General features: G+C 44.7%; 1 protein-coding gene across 9 annotated transcripts; it reads left to right on the forward strand.

Annotated features, from left to right (window-relative positions):
- LOC103696232 (uncharacterized) lies at window positions 1-23,611 on the forward strand. Of its 9 annotated transcripts, none has more exons than XM_039121212.3 (8): window positions 7-323; window positions 446-499; window positions 726-801; window positions 2,368-2,447; window positions 2,601-2,650; window positions 2,739-2,856; window positions 3,022-3,120; window positions 23,108-23,611. In XM_039121212.3, the coding sequence occupies exons 1-8, from the start codon at window positions 93-95 to the stop codon at window positions 23,345-23,347; spliced, it is 948 nt and encodes a 315-aa protein (XP_038977140.1). In that variant the 5' UTR covers window positions 7-92; the 3' UTR covers window positions 23,348-23,611. The 9 variants fall into 9 exon arrangements, with proteins under 9 accessions (XP_038977144.1, XP_038977140.1, XP_088573435.1 ...); XM_088717309.2 differs by having other exon boundaries at window positions 2,739-2,823; window positions 23,104-23,611; XM_039121213.3 differs by having other exon boundaries at window positions 738-801.
- Window positions 23,612-23,669: the final 58 nt, after the last annotated feature.

Raw genomic sequence — 23,669 nt, forward strand, 5'->3', positions numbered from 1 at the left:
CTGCACCGTCTCGGCCCATATCCCAACTCAGTCCACTCTCCAAGGCCCCTCCTTCAGAGGAGGAGACGAGGGTAGCGAACATACTCTGTTCGATGCTTGGATTCCGGTGGAGCGGTGGCGGCGGGGCATGGTGCTCCGCCGCTCCTGACGGGTTGGGCTTCCCCTCGTCCCTCCGTCGCAGCATCCCGACGCTCCTCCAACGCCCAAGCCTAACCCTCCTCAGAAGCCCCGACGGCGGCGGCGGAGGAGCGGCGAGGAGCGCCGACGTCGTGGAGCTGGAGTACGCCGATCTCAACCTCAAGGACTTGTACGGCGCCGGCCATGTCAGTGTGTCCTCCAGCTATCCTCTCCTCTCCTCTCTCCATTTTCCCTTTTGTTCCCCCGTAAATTTTCCCTCTTTCCCTTACTTTTTGAACTAAAAATTAAAGAACAAAATGAATGGCAGCTGGGTCAGGTGCGGATCCGGCAACATGTGAATCCCCTCAGCTCGGCTTTCTCCGTGAGTGATTTCTCTCCTTTTTCTCGAAATTCTCTCTCTCTCTCTCTCTCTCTCTCTCTCTCTCTCTCTCTCTGTGTGTGTGTGTGTGTGTGTGTGTGTGTGTGTGTGTTTTTCCCTTCAAGAAAACTTTTCTTTTACATCCATTTTTCATAATTTTAAGTTAATATACTTTTCCTCTTTTTCTTTTTTTAATTTTATTTTCGGCAACACACTGAGAGGAGTGCAGGCACCGGTGCAGGTTCCGGACTGGAAAGCAGTTTTTCAGGGCTCGACGCTGCCGCTCATGGTGGATATCGGCTGTGGTATGAACATGCTCAGCCAGAAATCATGAGTCAGTAATGTGTTAACTCTTTCTTCTTTGACGTGGTTATCATCCAGCAAATGGAAAGATAATTTCCAAGAAGTAGATTACGTAGAAATGACCGTTAGGGATGTGAATGTGGTGTTCTCTAATAGGCAAGTTCTAGGATACCTATGAACCGACCGCAGACATGCATTGACTGATAATATCGCATTGAATCATGATTACTGAACAACATCGGATATAAAAAGTATGAAATTCAAAAAAATCACCAGAGACATAAGACATTATTAACTAACAAAAAGAATTATTGAGATGCTCTCTTTTTTTCCCAATGCTTTGTTGCACATGAAAAAAAAGGGGCCAAGGCTATCTGTGATGGGCTTTAGGAAGCCTTGCTTTAGCTCAGCCAAGATTGTTGCATCCCACATCTGAAGGGGGAAGCCTAACCCACACAAGAACACTTGTTACTCGAGCTCTGGCCGGGGTCCCCCTCCGGAGGGAAAAAATCTCATCTTTTGTTCTGCTCTTAAGTCCCTGAACTTGTGAAGTCTCGTTTCTGTAGTGGACCAATTTGTTAACATACCATCAAGCCATTTTTTATTAACATAATGACACCGAGCCCTTATTGCAGCTGATGCTACTGAATCCGCTGCTTTATTGTTGCTTTAGCATGGAACACCGCTGAATGCAAGGAAAAATATTGCAAAGTCAGAGAGAAAGAGAGTAGGATAATGTTGTATACTATTTGTAGAGAAAAGGGGATAGTCTTGGACTATTTATGATGGTACAGTGGAGTTTACATAGAGGTAGGAGGGGACTCAAATTAGGCTGAGAAATGGGGAAAACATTTTTTTAGTTGAGTAATATTTAGTCTAACTATTATAATTCAAATCTTCATTGAGATCCAACAAACCTCAATAGCAGATTTTAGTAACTTTTTTCTGATTGTTGAATGAATAAAATTTTAGGCTTTGTGACACCATATGCAAAATACCCACAATAGGCTGCATGAGCAAAACAAGGGAGGCTTTATGTACTCGGGGACTTGGGCTTCCATAGCATTAAACAGTCAGGATTTGAAGATGAAATCATATCTTAAATACTAAGTAGAGAGGTAGCTAGTATTGGGTATGTTGGACTTAGATTTGTGGGAGGGGGAAGCAGGGGTTGGTGGATTTGGGGAGGCACAGGTTTAGGCCAATGGCAAGAAGAATGAGGGCAGTGAATTGGGGGTGCATGTAAAGACATGGCTGTTGGGGTTGGAAACAGTTGCTGAAATATTACTGGATTAGTATAGCAAATATTAGCATGCTTTTTGTAGTTGTTGGGATGGGAAAAAAGGTGCCACATTGCCTTTCATAGGGAATTGGTTTTAGGATTTTATTTTTTAAGAATAAAGTTGATCATTAAACAATTGAAGTAAAAGTAGAATTTTGTGATTGTTAATATAATTAACTATAAAAATTAAGGTATTTGGCATATGCTATAACTTTGAACTGTTGATCTATTAGAGGGGCCATGCTTGAGAGATGTAGGTTTCCTGCTAACAGATAGACATTCCCAGGCAGTGGCAGATTCCTCATTTGGCTTGCAAAAAATTTCCCTGAACCAAGAAACTATCTGGGATTGGAAATACGTCAGAAGGTACCAGATAAAAGCTTTACTTTCACTTCACAATATTTATTGGGATACGTACTGTATTTTTTTGTGTTTTATACCATTTAAGATTACATCTTTTAGCTTATTTTTTGTGATTGGATATTGCTTACTGATACTGGTATTTCTTTATTAATGCAGTTAGTTCAGCGTTCACAATTCTGGGTGAATGAGCTGGGTCTCAGAAACATGTGAGATCTTGTTGATCAAATAACTGCCTTCATGTAGGCAAATGATAATGAGCCAAGTGAAACACTTACCAATATCTTTTTTCAACAGCTACTTTATGTTTGCAAATGCCTCGGTTTCTTTTGAGCGGTTGGTGTCCAGTTATCCTGGTCCCCTAACATTAGTTTCGACATTGGTGAGCATATTCATATTAGATTCCTCATCTGAGGTTAGTTAGTAATCATCATATATTCCAAGATTACAGTTGACCTCAGGCTGTTGATTCTTTTCCGAAGTTGTGAAGTGACGAGTAATTACCGTCACAGTCTTTGTTATAGATTACTTGAACATCATATGCAAAATTAAACTCACATGGAAGCTCTGCTCATTGCAGTGTCCAGACCCCCATTTCAAGAAAAGACATCACAAAAGAAGAGTTCTGCAAAAACCCTTGGTGGATTCTATTTCAAAAAATCTGTGTATGGAGGGACAGGTATGCACTTTTAATCGTTATAGTTTCTTCGCGTTGTATAACAATCTATCAGAGAAATATCTCTATCAAGGAAAAGCAGTGCAGTAATAAAGTCATACTTCATTGGTCAAGGGTTTATTATCCTCTGTTTTCGAAGGAAAGCAGTGGATGAGTTGAACAGTGTCTTTTATGCTGGAATTTGTCATCACCTCCACTATACATCGCAAGATTAAAACAACCAGAAGGCATATCATTGCCAGTTAGTTCAAAGAAACACTACGATCAGGCAGCAGCTGCAGAAACATAGGGAATCAATTCATAGAAAATATTTCCTTTCCAGATCTATTATTGTTGGGAAACAATTTAAATTTATTGTGAACTTCTATGTCTACAACTATTGCCAAATGAACATGCAAAAGAGTTTTTGATGATATATGTTTTCACACCCCTAGACCAACATTTTGGGAATAAATTGTCAATGCTCTCATGTTAGAGCCTGTTTGGATATATAAGCAAAAATTACTAGAGATAGAGGATTGAAAAAATATAGCAATGCAGTGATGGAAAATGAGGATAGCATGGGAAATTTTTTTTATCATGGTTATTTATGGTATTTTCTGTTTGATTGAGAAAAATGAAAATCATTTGCAAAAAAATTTATGTATCCCAAATTGTATAGAAACTACAATGAGTTGTAAGCTCTAATCTTAATAAAATATGAGTTATTTTACTTGTAGTCTCCCAGAAAATTAATGAGTATCATACAAAATAAAGATAGAGATCATTTTGAGTTTAGCAAATTATTTTTTCAATGGTATAATTGATGATTATGTGCGCATAGATTTGTAAATTAGCATAAGTTGCCCGTACCGGTGCCGCACTAGTATAGGCGTACCGAGTGTCGATATGGTACGGTATGCGGTACGTCAGGCGTACTGACATTGGCGTACCGATACCGGTACCCATTGGTACGGATACGGTATGTTCGGTACCGATCGGTACAGCATACCATGCCTTGATCTTTCTTTTCACTTTTCTTAGCATCACTGTTCTTTCAACTGTGATGGACCGGCCACCATTTTTCTGAAAAATAGTGAAAATGCTATAGTTTCCATTATCTTTATTGCATAACATGCTATATTTGGAGTTAAGTCTACATAATGTTGATTTTTTCACATCATAATACTACTAAATAACATAATTAAGGACATTTGAAACTGCTATAAATGGCCAGTGTATAATTATAATGGCTGTTATTTTAAACTATCATTTATGATAGAAAAATTAGAGGTATTAGAAGTAAGAGCCTTGTCTACATTATAAGAAAAATATCATATTACCATTTTAGCCTAAACTAATGGTGGTTATATCAATATAATTTTCTCGACTTTTATCACAAAATTCCATCTCATGTATCATGGGTATGAGCATATAGCTATCTAAATATCTTGCCTAATTCACAAAAAGTTCTATTAATTGCTACTACAGGAATTATTACAAGCAGCTAATAGACAAAGGAAAGTTGCTTGAAGCCCTCCAACCTGTGAATCAAATCCTCCACCATCGCATTTATCTTTCCCTTATTCAAACCCCAATTTTAAAGTTTAGTTTAGGTGATATCTCACCTCCACTTATAAATATCTCTATCCCAACACCATTGATGTCCTAACCTCCCATCTCCCTTCTCCCACAATTGATATCATGTTCGCTGCAACTTCTCTTACAATCTGAAATGCTTTGCTGATCATACTCATTATGCATGCAACTTCTTCGAGCCTTCCATGCTGCCAACCACCTTGTATCCACTACCCTCACTGCTTTCACCACTCAACCGACAGCAGCTTTTGATGCGAGCACCTCTCAAACAAAAACATGGGAATAAAAAATTGAATATTAGTTGATGTTTTATTCCCATGGAATCACACATTTATTGTGGAATTTTTCATCCATGAAAATTGCATCCAAACTCCTATGTAGGGTTTTATTCCTTTCTGGTTTGAAATTCTTATGGATTATCGAAGTCCCATCCAATACCATGAAAATAAAATATATACAAATAGGCCCTAAATGTTTGCATAAGCTATTATCGATGGTGATGCTTATCTTTCAAGGAAAGATAGGTTTGGTAAGTATAGTTTCTTCATTGAAGTCTTCATTCTCCAAATTCCTCCAATGCATAATGAGAACCACCATAAGTAATTAGGTGAAAGAGTTGGAAGCTTCCCTTTTTCAAATGCTTTTATCTTACATGCACAACATACTAACACCCAAGGTTCGCCGTACCGGATCCGGTAGGCGTACCGGTCGCCTACCGGACTGGTACGGTTCCGGTTCTGGTTCGTTCTGAAACCGACCGGTACAAACTGGCCAGCTCTTTTCCACTGGAACCGGGGAAGAAGAAGAGAAGGAGAGAGAGCGCAGGGAAGAGAGGGATGGAGGAGACCCGTGGCCGCCATCGGAGAGCCACGGAGGGGCGGCGGAGGCCGGAGAGGGGCGGGGGAACCCTTGGGGGCGAGGCGGAGGCCACGGGTCTCCTCCCTCCCTCTCTTCCCCGCTCTCTCTCTCCTTCTCTTCGTCTTCTTCATCTCCGGCACAGAACCGGCCCGTACTGGTTTTCACTGCTCCGGCGTACTGGTTACGGGCTAGACCGGTTCGAACGGCCGGTACGGGCTGGTTCGTCAGATCTCGCTAACACCCAAAAAATATTTGATAATCATAGCTTTTTAACTATCTCTATAATTTCATTGCCTATTTAGTATGGGAGCATTCAGTTTGGCATCTTGAGATGGAAAAGTAGGCCTTTCAAACGTCTTACTGTATAGTGATTTTACATGTCCCTATATCAAAATTCCATTCTCATTTTCCTGCTAGTCAACATATTCATTGTAACATTTAACTTTGCCATCTGTTGTTGCATTTAATGTCACTATTTTGCTTTGAGAAAACCTCCAGACACCATAGTATCACAACCTAGAGCGCTAGCATATTGCCTTGTGGGAAGTCTTGAGTCCAACACTATGTGGACCTGATCCCTATCAGAATGCCTTGGGTCTTGATTGGTTAGTTTATATGCTCTCACAAGATCTTTGAACCCCAGGTTTTTAAAAAAACTGGATGCCTTGCAGTAATAAGGAGGTGGGACATGGCATGGTTGTAGGGGCCTTGCAGATCTAAATTTGGGGGCTTGGCAACAGACAACCAAGACAAATATTAGGAATTCAAGCAGACTTTGAATGTATTAGAAGCAGTATATGCCTTTAGTGGAAAGTGTCTCAACTCTCCATGCCCATACGAAATGGACCCATCATGGGACATTCGTTGCGTAAGGAAGCCACATGCTTTGTTGTCCTTATATAGAAGCATGTAAAGCTATTGGTTATACGAGCAAGTCATATCTTGCAGAGGGGAATTATTTGATGCTTATCCTTGCAGATTGCTATGGACCATCTATGCATGTTTGATCTCTGTAGTGGAGCATGCAAGTGATGGGGGGCAACTGAGTAAGCTTTGGCCTGTCCAAAGTCTGTTGTGCCGGTACTAGGCACCGTACCGATTGTCCGGCGGTATGAGTCGGTACGGGCCCGTGTCATGCCGTGCCGGGCCTGTACCGATACAGCAGAGGAGGCAGGAGAGAAAGCGAACGGAAGAGAGAAAAAAGAGAGAGAAAGGGGAGAGAGGGAGGGAGAGAGGAGGCCGGTGGAGGCCAACACCTGGGCAGGAGGTGGAGGCCGCGGTCGAGTCCCTGTTTCGTTCGAAACAGGGGTTCGACCACTAAAATATTTCGCGATTTTTAAGTAAAGTCGACAAATTATTTGCCGACTTCACTTAAATATCGTGAAATTAAAAAAATATATATTTAAAAAAATTAAGTGAAGTCGGTAATGAGCTTGTGTTTGCCAACTTCACTTAAAAATCGCAAAATTTTCAAAAAAATATTTTAAAATTTTTTTAGTGAAGTCGGCAATAGGTTTACCGACTTCAACTTAAAATCTGCAAAAATAAAAGAGGCCCCCGGGCCCCTGTTTCGAATGAAATAAAGGACCAGAGGCGGAGCCCCCCTCTGTCTCCTGGCCTTGGGCCGGCCTCTCTTCCTTTCCCTCCCTCTCCCTCCCTCCCTCCCCCGCTCTCTCTCTCTCTCTCTTCTCTCTTTTCCTTCTCCTTCTTCCCTTCCGACGACGGCGTTTTGGTTTGGTTGCCGGAACCATCCCAATCCGCCGCCAGTACGGCTCGGGATGCTCCGAACCGGGCGGTTCGGGATGATTCCACCGACCATGGGCCTATTGTAATAGGTAAAATTTGCAGGTCTCGTGAGGCAATGTGGTGCTACTCGGGGATCCAAGGGAGTTGGTCAGCCATGCAGCAAGATGAGGCTATTGAGATATCAATACCAGGAGTTTAGAACAGGGTGATGATTGTAGTTGGCCAACTGTTTAGACAGCCAATGTTTGTAGGTGTCAGACAATGGGCTGTGTAGAGATGTTGCCATTTTGGTTGCTAATTACTTGATGGGCAGACTAGGTGACAAAACACTGTGCCATTACACAACATTGTGTGAATAGGCCATGAACATATGACAAAGATTTATTAGGGATGCAAGTCTGGGATTGTGTTATGAGAGCTCAGATTAGACAATGGAATCTTGGTGGGTTCAGAATTGCACAATCACCTATGGCTTCAATGAGGTGGGACATATCAGCTTTGCAATTTGAGCTTGTGATATTGGGCTTGTCAAGGAGTCTTGCACAATATTGTGGTATTGCAAGCTGTGCCTCAAGGGCTTTTGTATTTGAAGGAAGCATGGTTAGCTTGTGGATTAGTGGCACAATGGAAAAGTCATGGCATGGTGATACCTTGTTTGGAGTCGAGATGATTGGTTGTCCGGTACCCAATTTAAGGGGCCAGATGTGACAAGGAGGTGTGTGGTTGTAGTGTACTTGACTTTAGGGAGGGGCAAAAGGATGTGGTGTCAAGGAGGTGCTTGGTTGCAGAGTGCTCAACTTGAGGGAGGGACAAAAGGATGTGGTGTCAAGGAGGTTTTTGGCTGCGGAGAGCTCCTGAGAAGAGCTATTTTTCAGTAAAGAGGTGCATATATGCATTGCAATTAACTCGGTGGTCGAGTTGCTTGTGGACACTCAATGATGTTGCAGGAATTTTGATTTATAATGGTGCTAGGTAGGGATGCATGCTTGGTCATGTGGCTATAATGTGTTTATAGGGTATGATTATATTTTATCAGCAGGAATTTTCCACTTAGGGTGCTGCACCATTTTGGAATGTTCTTGGAAACTTGTCCCCACATACGCTTCCTTATTCAAAAAGTTTTCAAGAGACCCAGTTCCCTGCATCCACTCTTGAATTTGCTCCCACATGCACCCTCTTCTAGTAACTAGGAACTACATGGAGGACTCGAGAGGAAAAGCACCTCAACCCAAGACAAGCAGCTCCAACGAATGATGCAGTAGATATATGGTGTGGATGACAAACTCATAATCCTCGAACCCCTAACCACTCCACCCAAATTGACGATGTCGAATCTTCTACTGTTCCCTAAGCCTCCTCTCCTTCATACAAAGTTGCTTGAGCTATTGGGCATAACATTTTCTCACATAAATGCCTTATGCAACCCCAGAAATAAATAAGTTTTTTCTTTCATTTTGGTTGTTTATCATCCTCTCAGTAACTGCATCCTAGTTGTATCACTTAAGAAAGTTCCTAATGTTATCTCTTTTGCATTTTCACTACTCCAGAAATGATAAGCGTCGCATTTCTCCAAATGCCTTTTCCTATCTAGAACCAATAATGGAATCCTTCTTGCAGTTGACTTCAGTCCTTTTTGTCCTTCCAAAACCAGATGTCATATCTTGATCGTTTCCAATTGATCCAAGTTATCCTCACATAACATCCATGTTTTCATTGGCAGATTGTACATGGGATAGTACAGGCAACACCAAAATTACATAAAAGCCTCAAAGCTTAAATATTTCCTTGCTTTGTCAAAGATTCAATAGAAATATTTAAAACAGAAGTTAGAGAATAGAGACACAATATCATCTTCTTGCTGATATTCTATCCAATCATCAAAAGTATCCTCTCTATGGAACATTAAAAGGACAAAGCATTTGGCCATGTGATGGAGGACCACTGCAGGGAGAATAGAGAAGGAAGAGGAAGGAGAAAAGAGGAGGAAGAAGAAGAAGAGAAGAGGAAGGAGGAGAAAAGGATGCCAATTTTTATTCAATACTTCAATCTCTAATTTATGAGAGGGATGGTTTTTATATAGGCCTTACATCAGGTCGAACAATTGATGACATACCAAATTGGACCCTCAATCAGTTGACTAAGTCAAATGATTGATTACATACCAAAATCGATTCAATCACTTGACCCAATTACATAACTTAACAGCTAACCCAATTGACTTGTCTAATAACAAATAACTGACCAAATTGACTCGATTAAACGAAAGCAAAATGCAGAAAACAAAATGACTCAATCTAGTGGCTCAAGATCATCTTCCAGCCACAATAATGCCAATCCCTAGTGCGAATGTGAACGAGTGCTTCTGATGTCCCCATCAACTCCTCCTGGTTGGGAAAAATTCGACCCCGTCGAGTGCATGTTTGGACGGCTGTCGTACTGCTCCAGAAGGTCATGGTCAAGGCGCTGCAACTCGGCTCTGAAAATTTATGTCACGTCAGACTCTGGTCGACTTTTCTACCGAACAAGGTAACATTGGTATCCACCGTTTCTGGTTGACATAACCTGCTCATCCAATATATGTTCTAGTTGTTCTGCATGCATGAAATTTTGGAGGTGGCAGCTCAATAGCAGGTAATAGGTCAGGGTGATCAACAAAGGCAGGTGTGTCAACAAAGGGGTCAGAAAGAATAATTGTTGTCTTTTTGTAGGGGACTAAATCTTCAATATTAAATGTCGCACTAATCCCATAGTCATTAGAAAGATTCACAACATATGCATTCGAACTAATTTTTTTTAGAATTTTGAATGGTCTCGCACTACGTGCTTGCAATTTTTGAACGTTTCCGAAGAAAGTCGTTCATGCCTAAGTCTTACCATGGCATAATCTCCTACATTTAGCTTTTGGTAACGTCTGTGCAAATCAGCAAGGGATTTATATTTTAAGTTATTAGAGTGAATGCATTTGTTGATTTCTTGATGCAATGAATGCAGGTGCGATGCAAATGACCGGACAGACTCAGACATTCTATGCTGATGAGACATGGAGATCAGGCCTATGGGCACCTAGGTTTGTAACCATGCACCACTTCGAATGGGCTCATGCCTATGGACTTATTGACTGAACTATTATATGCAAACTCAGCTGTCGGTAATACTAAATTTTAGGTTCTAGCATGTTCACCTATCAGACATCTTAATAGGTTTCCAAAGCTACGGTTGGCAACTTCAGTTTGACCATCGGTCTGAGGATAATATGCAGAGAAAAATTTCAGTTTGGTGCCCATCATGTGCCAAAGAGTTTTTAAAAAGTAATCATGAGTTTAACATTCCTATCGGATACAATAGATTTGGGTAGGCCATGGAGTCTAACGACTTCGTCAAAATAGAGTTTGGCAATTCTAGAGATATCGGAAGTCTTAGAATAGGAAATAAAATGAGCTATCTTTGAAAATTGATCCACAACTACAAAAATGAAATCATGCTTGGTAGAGTACGTGGAAGCCCTAACACGAAATCCATACTAACATCTTGCCATGGACACTCGGGAACATGTAGTAGAGTGTACAGACCAGTATTCTGTTTGCGTTGCTTAGCTAGATGACAGGTGCGACACTAGCTGACAATTTTGGCCACGTCTCTTGAGACTTGGCCAGAAGAAGTGCCTTTCCACCATTTCGATAGTTGTTTTTCCCAAAATGTCCAGACAGTCCTCCAGCGTGTATTTTCCATACTAAGAAATCTTTCAATGAGGTTCGGAGAATACACAATCGGTCAGAGTGAAAGAGAATCATTTTGCAGAAAAAAATCATTTTGTTCTCTTTCTACTCCGTCTCGCAGGGTCAGGTATATTTTACTAAAGTCAAGATAAGTGGTATATTGCTCCCTGATTCTCTCAAAATCAATCACTTCAATGCTCATCATGGATAGGAGGAAGATCCGTCGACTAAACATGTCAGCAGTTTTGTTCGCAACCTCAGCTTTATGCTTCAAGACAAATGTGTAAGCTTGGAGAAACTCGACCCATCGGCCATGTCTATGGTATTCAGCTTCTTTTGTGAGTTGAGATATTTTAAAGCCTCATGGTCTGAATATAAGACAAACTCTTGTGGTAGCAAATAGTGTCGCCAATGTCGTAAAGCTTGCACTACCGCATAGAATTCTTTGTCATAGGTAGAGTAGCGTAAACTACCGTCATTTAATTTTTTACTGAATAATGCGACGGGGTGACCTTCTTGACTTAATACACCACCTATGCCAACTCCAGAGGCATTACATGCGACCTCAAATACTTTCGTGAAATAGGGGAGGCGCAAAACAGGAGCTTCGGTCATTCTTTTCTTAATTTTGTGAAATGCTTGGGACGCCGATTTTGTCCAGATAAAGTCTCCTTTCTTCATGCAATCCATAATGGGAGACATTATTGAACTAAAATTCCTAATGAGGCAGTAGTAGAAAGTGGCCAAACTATGAAAACTACGTACTTCTGCTAGAGATTTGGGCTCGGGCCAATGTTCGCAGGATCAACAGAGACACCTTTAGAAGACACTATGAACCCTAAGAAAGTGACATGATCGGTTAGGAAGGCATACTTCCTGGGGTTTGCAAAGAAGCTTTCTCTTCTAAGGACATCGCAGACTTGCCTTAAGTTTGTGAGATGGAGCTCTTGAGTTCGACTATATATGAGGATGTCATCAAAGTACACAACGACAAATTTATTCAGAAAAGGTCTAAGGATCTGAGTCATCATCTTCATAAAAGTACTAGGAGCGTTTGTTAACCCGATCGACATGACTAACCATTCATAGAGTCCATCTTTTGTTTTGAAAGCAGTCTTCCATTCATCTCCAGGACGAATTCGAATCTAGTGGTATCTACTCTTCAAATCGATCTTGGAAAATACTGTGGCACCAGAGAGAGTGTAAGAGGTCGTCCAGCCTAGGGATGGGAAAGCGATACTTAACCATGATTTTATTGATGGCGCGGCTATCCTTGCACATCCTCCAAAAACCATCTTTTTTAGGGGTGAGGATTGCAGGTATAGCGCGGGGGCTTAGGCTCTCACGAACATATCCTCTTGCGAGGAGTTCGTCCACTTGATGTTTTAGCTCAGCATGTTCATTTGGGTTGAGCCTATGATATGGAAGGTTGGGCAGAGATGCTCTCGGAACTAAAGCAATTGTGTGCTGGATATTACGCATCAGGGGAAGTGTATCTGGAAGATCATTAGGGAGCACATAATGAAACTCCTCCAGAAGGGGAACTACGGCGGCGGGGTGCTCAAAACTGGACTCCACACTGATAACTCAAGCCACAAGTGCAAATATGGGTGATCGGCTCTCGATATCTTTCACTACCTCTTTCGAAGTAATGATGTGAAGTGGCTCATTTTTGTGCAGATCAGCACTCTTCTTTTCAGGAGTGAGCACTCTAGGAGGCATTAGGTTCAGGCTAATTTTTCGATCCTGAAAAATGAAACTATACGAGTTCTAAGTGTGACGTCCATATCGTATAGCCAAGTTCTTCCTAAGATGACCTGACCTGCATCCATCGGAATGCAGTCGCACCAAATTTCGTCCTTAGATGATAAGAATTGAATTGGGACGAGGCATCTTTCCAATACAGAGATAGATGTGTTATCTACCCATGCTACTTTATACGGGTGGGGGTGATGGGTGGACTTCAGACCGAGGTGGGAGACAACTCCTAAGCAATGGTGTTGATGCAACTCTCGCTATCAAAAAGAATTTTACAAGTTTTTTCATTGATCTTAATAAAAGTGTATAATAGGAAGGTCCTACGCCAATCTTGTTCGGTCTTTATTTGGGCAAGGATACACCTAACCACATGAAGCCTAGGATTTTGGTTACTTGGATCGGTGAGCTCTTTTTGTGGTTCAGTCTGGACAAATTCTAATCCGGCTTGTTCGTTTCCAAAGTCGTCTATATAATCTTTGATGTTTGGCTCATAGACTTCTTCGACATAGTCTCTTGGGCTCCAGTTTCTGGTTCAGTAATCATGTAGGTCTTGGCATTACATTGGGATGCTATGTGGCTGAACTTTTGGCACCGGAAATATTGGGTTTGGCTTCGAGAAGGAGGGTTGGGACCTAATAGTCATTTTTTCTTATCATTTGAAGGGTTCGGGACAGGCATCGGGGATGCCCTAGCCGGTGCTTCGATAGAGTCGGTCTGATTAGGAGGATTGGGAAGCAACCTGGGTTGTGGGAGGTAATTTTGGGTAGGTCGAGCTCCTGAGGCCATTGGTCGATGGTCGATACGCCTCATCACTGGTGGCCGTAAGAAACTATCCACATCTTGAGCCAACTGGTATGCTTGGCTAAGAGTTGTAATCTCTAGTAGAATGAGCTCTTTCTGGATCTCCTCACGGAGTCTAGCCCGAAACCTAGAAAGAGTGACAATCTCTTCTTCTACTACACTGCATCTTTGTGAAACTCCTCAAATCATGCAATGTAATCAGCTACACTTAATGTTCCTTGAGTCAGTTTCTGTCACCTATCCATAAGGCGTTGTCGGTAAGAAAATGACAGATACTTTTCATTCAGTTTCTCTTTCATATCCTCCCATGTGGTAATACGAGGAAGCTTTGGGTCTCACGCATATGTTCAATATTATACTAGTACCAATGAGCTTGCCCAATAAGCTTCATCTTGGCAAATCGTATCTTTCTATCATCGGACATCTCATACCACTCAAAGTAGTTGTCCATGCTTGCTGTCCAATCGAGATACATGCTTGGTTCAAGTTGACCGGCAAAAGTAGGGGCCTCAACTCTAACAGTACGGAGTAGCCTCTCATCGAGTTCGCGTTGGTAATCAGGAGGTGGTTGGTTCCTAGGAGGATGGGGATGGACTACGGGTGGTGCGGCTAAACCAAATTCAGGAAGTTGGGCAGCGACGGAGGTCGGTGGTTCTGGGGTCCTAATGTTTCGCATGAGCTCACGGACCTCTTGTTTGAATTCTTCATTTTCAGCTCGAATGGCAGCGAACTGTTCAATGAGAAACTTCAGAGTGTCGAAGTCCATGGTAGTTAAAGTGACCTTAGGTTGAGTGACTTGGTACTCTTTACCGCTACTGGTCGGCATGCAACGAAGTCCGAGATATGCAATGTCAACAATGAAACCCTAGCGATGCGGGACAACCTACTTAAGCAACCTACTATGATTTCAGAGATCAGCAAGCTTTCACAAATGTAACTTATAATTTAAATGTTGTTGATTTTACTTCAGTTATTTTGAAGTTAAAGTACGAGATTAATCAATGTAAGAAATTAGGTTACAATCAAGTTTTACGGTTGTTCTGATCCTAAAGTAAGTTAGTCGTTAAACGTTGAGAAACGTCCTATTGCTAGGATGTGCTAATTTAATAAACAAAGATTTAGTTATTAATAGGACGGGTTCGAAAGTGAGAGATTCAATGTTCTGAATTTTGACAAGAATGTGAGTTTGCAAAAATATGACAATCATGCAAGAGAACTAGAATATAATTAAATGAACAAGCCCAAGAAAAGTAGAAATCTATCACCTGTCGTGAAGCAGACAACTAGAATCGCTTGCTCGTGGCTTCTCAAGCAGTGGAGACGACGACGGACGGCGCGCAGTAACTCAGTTGCTGAATCTGACTGCTGCACGGTTGAAATGGGCGCCAAGGGGATGCTACTGTGGGCCTGTGGTTGTACGGTGTGAGCCTGATCAGTCTGCGGGCCTGTGGTTGCAGTTGGGCCTGGCAAAGGGGAAAGGAGGTCGTGTGGGCCTGCGAAGGAGGGGGGGTGGAGTGCGTTCGCGGGCCTGCAAGGCCTGAAGGGCCTGCGGGTCGAGTGGTGCTGGTGGGCCGCAGGCTTGGGATGAAGTGGTTGGGCCTGTTTGGGCCCGCTCGGTGATTGAGAGAAGGGAGGAATAGACCCTGAAGGGGGGGAAGGATCGGGAAGGGGGAGTTTGCAAGGGTTGTGAGGGAGGGAGAGTTGTAGTTCGGTGGCGTTGGATAGGTGTGAATGGGGGGGGGGATAACCGAGGGAGAGAGGTGGGGAGATGGTGGTGCTCAATGGGAGGGGAAGCGGTGGCGGCGGTAAGGGGGAGGGGACGGAACGCGATGGGGTGGTGGTGTCGGCTGATGGGCGGAAGGAAGAAGGGAGCAGAGCGGAGGAGCACTGCGGATGGAGATGCGGCGGCCGACAGTGAAGGGAAGCTTGGTGCGGCGGGGACGGTGGCTCGCGGTGGCACGGCCGGAGGAGGTGGCGATCGGCAGAGAGACTCGGAGGAGGCGGCGCTCGGAGCCGGAGGAGGAGATGGCGCTCGGGTGGTCTGTCGGTGGTGGCTCGGCCGGTGACACTCCAGCGACGACGAAGAACCGAGGCGAACGCGGCGGGGGCCTCGACGGCGCGGCGACGACGGCGGCCGGGTGGGGGGCAGTCGCGGAGAAGATGAACATGTAAGTGGTTTTTTTTTTAACAGCACATGTGGTCACCTGCGATTTTTTTGTGGATGGCATGTACGGTCACGTGCGGATTTTTTTTTTAACAACTCGAATCCGGTTGGATTTGGGTTGTCGGGCGTGACTCGCTTCAATAACCCGTTGCGGATCCGCACGTGCAGGTCATATGACACTTTCTTTTTTTTTTTTGAAGCAGAGCCGGGTTAACAGGTTAGGAACTTACCCATTAGTGCTAATCTCCTTCAACCTCCTGACGGTTGCAGGAGGTTGCGCCGATCTTCACGGCGCTGGCTGTGGGCGGGACCCTGTGGCTTGCGGCGACGGTCGGCGGCCGGTCACAGGGTCCGGCCGGGTAGAGCGCGGCGGAAGAAAAAGTGGCAGGCGGCGGTGCAGCATTGCGGATGGCCGCAGAGGAGATGGTCGTGGGCTTGACGGCAGAAGGAGGAACCGTCGAAAGGGGCTTTCCGCTCTATTTTTCTGGTGAAGTCGAGAGAAAGAAAAGAGAACAGGGAGCTTAGACTTTCCTTTCTCTTTGCAGTGCGCTGACGGCGAGGCGGCGCTGCGTGGCGGAGGTGGTGGTGGCCACGGGCGCGGTGACGGGTGGAAGGGAATCTAGTAAGGGGGTTTTCCCCTTTGGACACCAGATGAGGGGTTTTCCCCTCTGTTCCTTTGAGTGAGGTCCGAGAGAGAGGAGAGAGAAAAGGGAAATAAACTTTCTCGGTCCCTTTGCAACGCGCGCTGTGTGACGATGATAAGACCCAGCTCTCCTTCACGTCCCAGATCAAGGAAAGAAGAAGTCGCAAAGAAAAGAAAGGAAGGGATCTTTATTTTAATAGGCTTCGAAAGGTAAGAAAGCGAGGTACAAGCTCTACTTTTCTGGGTGAGAGCAACCCGATGCATGCAAATATAAAACACTCTACTTCGGGCGAGAGTAACCCCCAATGCAAACTAAGAGACAAGAGATAATACCACACCCCCCCAGCTACCCTCTCACCCCCTCATTTATTTCCCATGGGTGACCTCTTGATAACTGACGTGCGGAAAAGCCGGATGTCATTTCGGAGGACTGTTTCTTACTTTCGACGTTGTAGCCTCGTGCATGGCGTTCGTTCCCTCCTTCTCCTTCGCACCCGAACTGCAAGTGGCTGACCTCTTCTTTTCCTTTACCAGACTCCCTGCGACTCCGGCGTCTTCGTGGGGAACGTGATCGATGGTCGCGAGATAACGTGGGTTCGGCCTCCGAACTCGTCGAGGTCTGTCGATCCCATCATCCCTCCCCCCTTCAGCCAAAGCCTTGTCCTCAAGGTTGGTTCTTGGGTACTGTTGCTTCAATTGTTTATATTCTTCCCAGGTAGCGTCTTCCCTCGGTAATGATCGCCATTGAACGAGAACTTCTTCGATGATCTTCCCTCCCTTTTTTACCCATCGATAGTCCCTGATGGTGGCTGGTTCCAGTGCGAATTGTCCGTCCTCTTGGATGAGTGGAGACCCTGAACAAGGAACTTGTCCCTCTCCTAGCTTCCGTTTGAGAAGCGATACGTGAAATACCGGGTGAACTCTTGCATCCTCTGGTAATGCTAGCCTATAAGCGACTGGCCCGACGCGCTGAATAATGCGATAGGGTCCGAAATATTTCTGAGCAAGCTTCTGGTGCCCTCGTCGGAAGATCGTCTGTTGCCGATATGGTGGAAGCTTTAAAAACACCCATTCCCCTACTACAAAAGTAACTTTCCTTCTGTTCTTGTCTGCTTGTTGCTTCATTCGTCCTTGAGCCTTCTCCAAGTTGCCTTTTAACTCCTTCATCAGTTGGTTCCGGTTAGCCAAAGTTCTATCGACTTCATCCACCGCTGTGAGCCCTTCCATGTACCGAACGATTGTTGGTGGGGCTCGTCCATACAATGCCTGAAAAGGTGTCATTCCGGCAGTGGAATGGAACGTAGTGTTATACCAGTACTCTGCCCAAGCCAAATTTTGCTCCCACGTCTTCGGAAACTGACTGCACAAACACCTAAGGTATTGTTCGACACATCTGTTAACCACCTCGGTTTGGCCGTCGGATTGAGGGTGGTACGCAGAGCTCATGCGAAGAGTGGTGCCTTGAAGCTTGAAGAATTCGTGCCAAAAATGACTTACGAATATCGGGTCTCGGTCGCTGACAATCGACCTTGGCATCCCATGCAGTCGGGCCATTTGGTTGACGAAGAGTGCTGCTACTTCTCTTGCAGTGTATGGATGGGATATGGCCAAGAAATGGGCATATTTGGTGAGCCGGTCGACGATGACCAGGATGACGTTCTTCCCTTTAGACCATGGTAATCCTTCAATGAAATCCATGGAAATGTCCTCCCACACCTGGGTCGGCACCGGCAATGGTTGGAGTAGCCCGGCCGGGACTTGAGTCTCATATTTATGCTGTTGGCAGACCACGCACTCGGCTACAAATTTTTGGATATCTTTCTTCATCGACTCCCAGTAAAAAGCCTGAGAAATCCGTTTGTAGGTCCTTAGCGTTCCTGAGTGTCCTCCAATTTTTGTATTATGGAATTCCTCCATCAACCTCACTCCCAACGGCGAACTGGGAGGGATCAAGACCCGATCTTTATAATATAGAATTCCCCCTCTGAACTGATAGTTCTTCATGCGGTCGGGTGTAGCTTCGAGTTGTTGAATTTTTTGCTGCAAATAGTGATCTTCCTGATTAGCAGTCCTTATCTCCTCCCAGATGTCGAATACGGGGCGACTGAGAGCATGAAGTGCAATCTCTTCGGGTAGTCGGGATAAAGCATCGGCAGCTGAATTATCCTTCCCCGGTTTGTACACTATTTCGTACTCGTATCCCAGCAGTTTGGTGACCCATTTCTGTTGCTCCGGTGTGCTTACTCGCTGCTCTAGGAAATGCCGTAGACTCTTCTGGTCGGTTCTTATCTGAAACTTCCTTCCCAGCAAGTAGGGCCGCCACATCCGCACCGCTTCCATTATGGCCAACATCTCTTTAGCATAAGTCGACCATCCTTTCTTTGTTACACCCAATGCCTTACTCATATAAGCAACTGGTTTTCCTCCTTGTGTTAGCACAGCGCCAATGCCTTTGTCTGAAGCATCTGTTTCAACCACGAAGGTCTCTGAGAAGTTAGGAATGGCAAGCACAGGGGTGGTCATCATTGCTTGCTTAAGAAGATGGAATGCTTGCTCAGCCTGAAGATTCCATTGAAACTGCCCTTTTCTTAGCAATGTCGTCAAGGGTGCCGCGATGACTCCATAGCTCTTAACGAATTTTCGGTAGTATCCAGTTAACCCCAGAAATCCCCTTAGTTCTGTCACGGTAGTGGGTCGCGGCCATTCCTTCATGGCTTGTATCTTGGTGGTATCAACCTGTACCCCAGCAGCGGATATAATATGACCAAGATACTCCACTTGTTGTTGTCCAAAGAGGCATTTTGAGGGTTGTAAATAGAAGCAATGGTCAGCCAAAATCCTTAGTGTGGTGCGGAGATGGGATATGTGAAGCTCCCAAGTAGCGCTGTATACCAGAATGTCATCAAAGAAGACCAAGATGAACTTACGCAGGTAACTCCTGAAGATGGAATTCATGGCTGCCTGAAATGTTGATGGGGCGTTACATAGTCCAAAGGGCATCACCAAATACTCAAAATGTCCGTGGTGTGTGCGGAAAGCCGTTTTATGAACATCATCTGGATGAACTCTGAGTTGGTGGTATCCGGCCTTAAGATCCAGCTTAGAGAAATAGCAAGCTCCGTGCAATTCATCCAACATATCATCGACAGTGGGGATCGGAAACCTGTCTTTAATGGTGACCGCGTTGAGAGCTCTATAATCTGTGCAAAATCTCCATGTGCCGTCTTTTTTCTTTACCAACAAGACAGGAGAGGAGAAAGGACTCTGACTCTCCTTGATAATCCCGGCCTCTAGCATCTCAGTTACTTGGCGCTCGATTTCATTCTTCTGGTAATATGCATATCTATAGGGCCGAACGTTGATTGCCGAGGTTCCCTCTTGCAGAGGAATCCGATGGACATAAGGTCGCTCTGGAGGTAATCCTCTGGGTGCCTCAAAAAGTGGAGAGTACCCCTTTATCAACTGCTGGAGGTCGGTGGGCCATTCCTTTTGCACTGTCGTTGGTTGATGCTCTTCGGCGCCTCGGATCATGATCGCAAAGAGTTGGCTACTCCCCTTGATCTCCTTCTGTATTTCTCGGAAGTCTACAGCTCGGGTAGGTCTCGCCAGTTGCCCGGAGAGCCCACACGCTTGGTCGTTCCACCAGAATTTCATGGTCATGTGCTTCCAGTCGCAGAGCACAGGTCCAAGTTTCTCCAGCCACTGTATGCCTAGAACGGCATCCAACCCCACCAGCGCCAGTGTATAGAAGTCTACCAGGAATCGCTCCAGCTCCACCGACCGGAATATCTCCTGGCATTGTAGGACCTCTCCGTTAGCTACTCGGACTCCAAACTTGTCGGTGGCGTCTATGGGCAGCTGAAGTAATTTGGCAACACGGCCACTCACGAAGTTGTGGGTGGATCCGCTGTCAATCAAGACTGTCAAAGGATGCCCTTGGATGCATGCCACCACCCGCATCGTCCGCGGCCCATTCCATCCCGAGAGAGCATGGAGAGAAATCACCGGTTGCGCCTCTTCTCCGGTCGTATTTTCGTCGTAGTGCTCGATGTCGCCGTCCTTAGATCCTTCTGCATCTTCCAAGCGATCGGCTTCGATTAAATAAGCCTGAGGGGTCTTGCACCGGTGTCCTGGGGAGAACTTCTCATTGCATTTAAAACAAAGCCCACGTTCCCGGCGCTGTTGCATCTCCTCCCAGGTGATGCGTCGGATCGGTGTCGGAGCCTGCAGCCGCGGTGCAGTTGTGGGTGGGCCCTTGGTTACTCGGGATGCCACGCCACGGAATGCCTTCCGCTTCTGCTCCAGCCTCTCCTCCCGCATCCGGGCTATCGTGACTGCTTCGCGCAAGGAGTGAGGTCTCCGCATTCACACCTCCTTTGCGATCTCTCCTTGAGTCCTCTGACGAACGTGCCAATGAGTGCGTCTGGCGGCCATCCCCGGACTCGGTTAGCTAGTTTTTCGAACTCCTGTTGATACTCCCGCACAGTTCCATGTTGCTGAATTCGGGATAGCTTCTCGTTGAAGTTAATATACTCGTTGGGTCCGAAACGGGCCAGAAGTTCCCGTTCGAACACCCTCCAGGTGATTACAACTCCCTCATCCTGGGACATTCGCCGTAACCACTGCCACCAGTGGTTGGCTTCCTCGTCCAAGTAGAATGAAGCGGTGATTACCCACCGGTTAGCGGGTACTCCTTGGCCATCGAAGAACTGCTCAGCTCGATCGAGCCAAACAATCGGGTCATTACCAGTAAACCGTGGGAAGTCCATTCTGGGATGGCGTTGGACCCCCACGATGTCCTCCGTTCGCCCAAGGGCTCCTTCTCGTGGTGATGGTGGTAGTGATGCCGTTGGTTCAAACGGCGGAGGGGACTGCACTGTAATTTGGAGGTGTCGGATAGCCTCCAGGACCTCAGTGAGACGCACCTCCATCCGTGCTTCTAAGCCGTGCAGCTCTTCTTGCATGGTGTTCACGTCGACTTCCAGACGCTCGATCCTTTCTTTATTTGACATAACCGGCTCTGATACCAGTTGATAAGACCCAGCTCTCCTTCACGTCCCAGATCAAGGAAAGAAGAAGTCGCAAAGAAAAGAAAGGAAGGGATCTTTATTTTAATAGGCTTCGAAAGGTAAGAAAGCGAGGTACAAGCTCTACTTTTCTGGGTGAGAGCAACCCGATGCATGCAAATATAAAACACTCTACTTCGGGCGAGAGTAACCCCCAATGCAAACTAAGAGACAAGAGATAATACCACACCCCCCCAGCTACCCTCTCACCCCCTCATTTATTTCCCATGGGTGACCTCTTGATAACTGACGTGCGGAAAAGCCGGATGTCATTTCGGAGGATTGTTTCTTACTTCCGACGTTGTAGCCTCGTGCATGGCGTTCGTTCCCTCCTTCTCCTTCGCACCCGAACTGCAAGTGGCTGACCTCTTCTTTTCCTTTACCAGACTCCCTGCGACTCCGGCATCTTCGTGGGGAACGTGATCGATGGTCGCGAGATAACGTGGGTTCGGCCTCCGAACTCGTCGAGGTCTGTCGATCCCATCAGACGACTCTCAACGCAGTCCAGAGTCCGTGGTGCGATGCTTCTAGCAAGAATCTTGTGCGGTAGGCGGAAAAAAAGAATCGGAGGTGGTCCGTCCATACATCGGATCCAGGGCTTTGGCAACAGAGGCAAAGCCATGGCTCTGATACCAAGCTGATGGAGGACCACTGCAGGAAGAATAGAGAAGGAAGAGGAAGGAGAAAAGAGGAGGAGGAGGAAGAAGAAGAGAAGAGGAAGGAGGAGAAAAGGAGGCCAATTTTTATTCAATTCTTCAATACCTAATTCATGAGAGGGGTGGTTTTTATATAGGCCTTACATCAGGTCAAACAATTGACGACATATCAAAATTGGATCCTCAATCAGTTGACTAAGTCAATTGATTGATTACATACCAAAATCGATCCAATCACTTGACCCAATTACATAACTTAACAGCTAACCCAATTGACTTGTCTAGTAACAAATAATTGACTAAATTGACTCAATTAAATAAAAGCAAAATGCAGAAAACAAAATGACTCAATCTGGTGGCTCAAGATTATCTCCCAGCCCCAATGATGCCAATTCCTGGTGTGAACGCGAACGAGTGGTTCTGATGTCCCTATCACCATGACAATATATATTCAGTCAATCCATTTGTTTCCAAAACCCATCCAGCATAACAAATTATTATCATTATTGCCTCGACATTGTTCCTTTGTTAAGTTTTGCTGAGCAAAAACATTTATGATAAAAAAAATTTAATTATAGTTATGCATGTGATTTATTTTGTGAAATTGTAAAAGAGCTATGCTAGAATATAAAAGAACAGGATTATTAGTATTTTCTAGAGAGCATTATTTCTACATCTAGTTAGTCTAAGGCCCCAAACATTATTCCAGCAAATTTTTGCTAGCATATTAATAGCTATAAAGGGGCATATGGCATTGAGACAATGACACTTCATCCTCCAGCATCTCATTGAAAGCAGTATAGTATTCGTATCCTGAAGTCTATGCATTCTTTTCCCCTGTTTTTGCTTTGTGGTGTTTGGGCACATAAGTGTTGCTATTGCTAAAATTATGCCTTTGGTCTTCTTCTCGTTTTTATCCTTTTTTTCCTGTTTTTACTTCATGATCTTTGGGCACATAAATTGTCAGTGTGCTGCTAAGCCCACTTTGATTTTGATGTAGCCAGGTCTTTCTGCAATCAGATGTGCTTGAAGTTGCCCTTGACATGAGGAATCAGTTTGATGCTCGCTTGGATGAGTTTGAGCATATTGACACTATTGACCCGAATTTTTTATGCGACACTCAAGGATGGCTCTTGCACAATCCAATGGGCATACGGACTGAGAGAGAAATACATGCTGAGCTTGAAGGGGCAAAAATATTCAGACGGATGTATCAAAAACGAAATCGTCGTCTTTCTGGATAATCATTCAGACTTATTAGTTACAGTAGGCACATCAGAGATCACCACCCGTTCCTTCTCTCTCTGAGAACCCATCTCTAACTTGTTTGTGGTTGAAGCTTGCCACCATTTTTCTTGTTGCCTCTGTTGGTGTTGGTTCTGTTTTTCGGTTATTTTAGTGCCTATCTTTTTATTTTGATATATCATTCAGGGTGCCAAATTGTTCAACACTGTGCAGTTTGCATATTTTTTTATATGATCATCATCTAACTGAAAGTTAAGCTTTAATTTTTGATAGATGACTGGAAATTGCCTTTTCTCTTGGTACTTTTGTCAGCTAAATTTG

Source organism: Phoenix dactylifera, chromosome 3 (genome assembly GCF_051530095.1).
Source record: "Phoenix dactylifera cultivar Ajwa chromosome 3, Ajwa_hap1_PhDact_Kaust_v1.1, whole genome shotgun sequence".
Taxonomy (NCBI): Eukaryota; Viridiplantae; Streptophyta; class Magnoliopsida; order Arecales; family Arecaceae; genus Phoenix; species Phoenix dactylifera.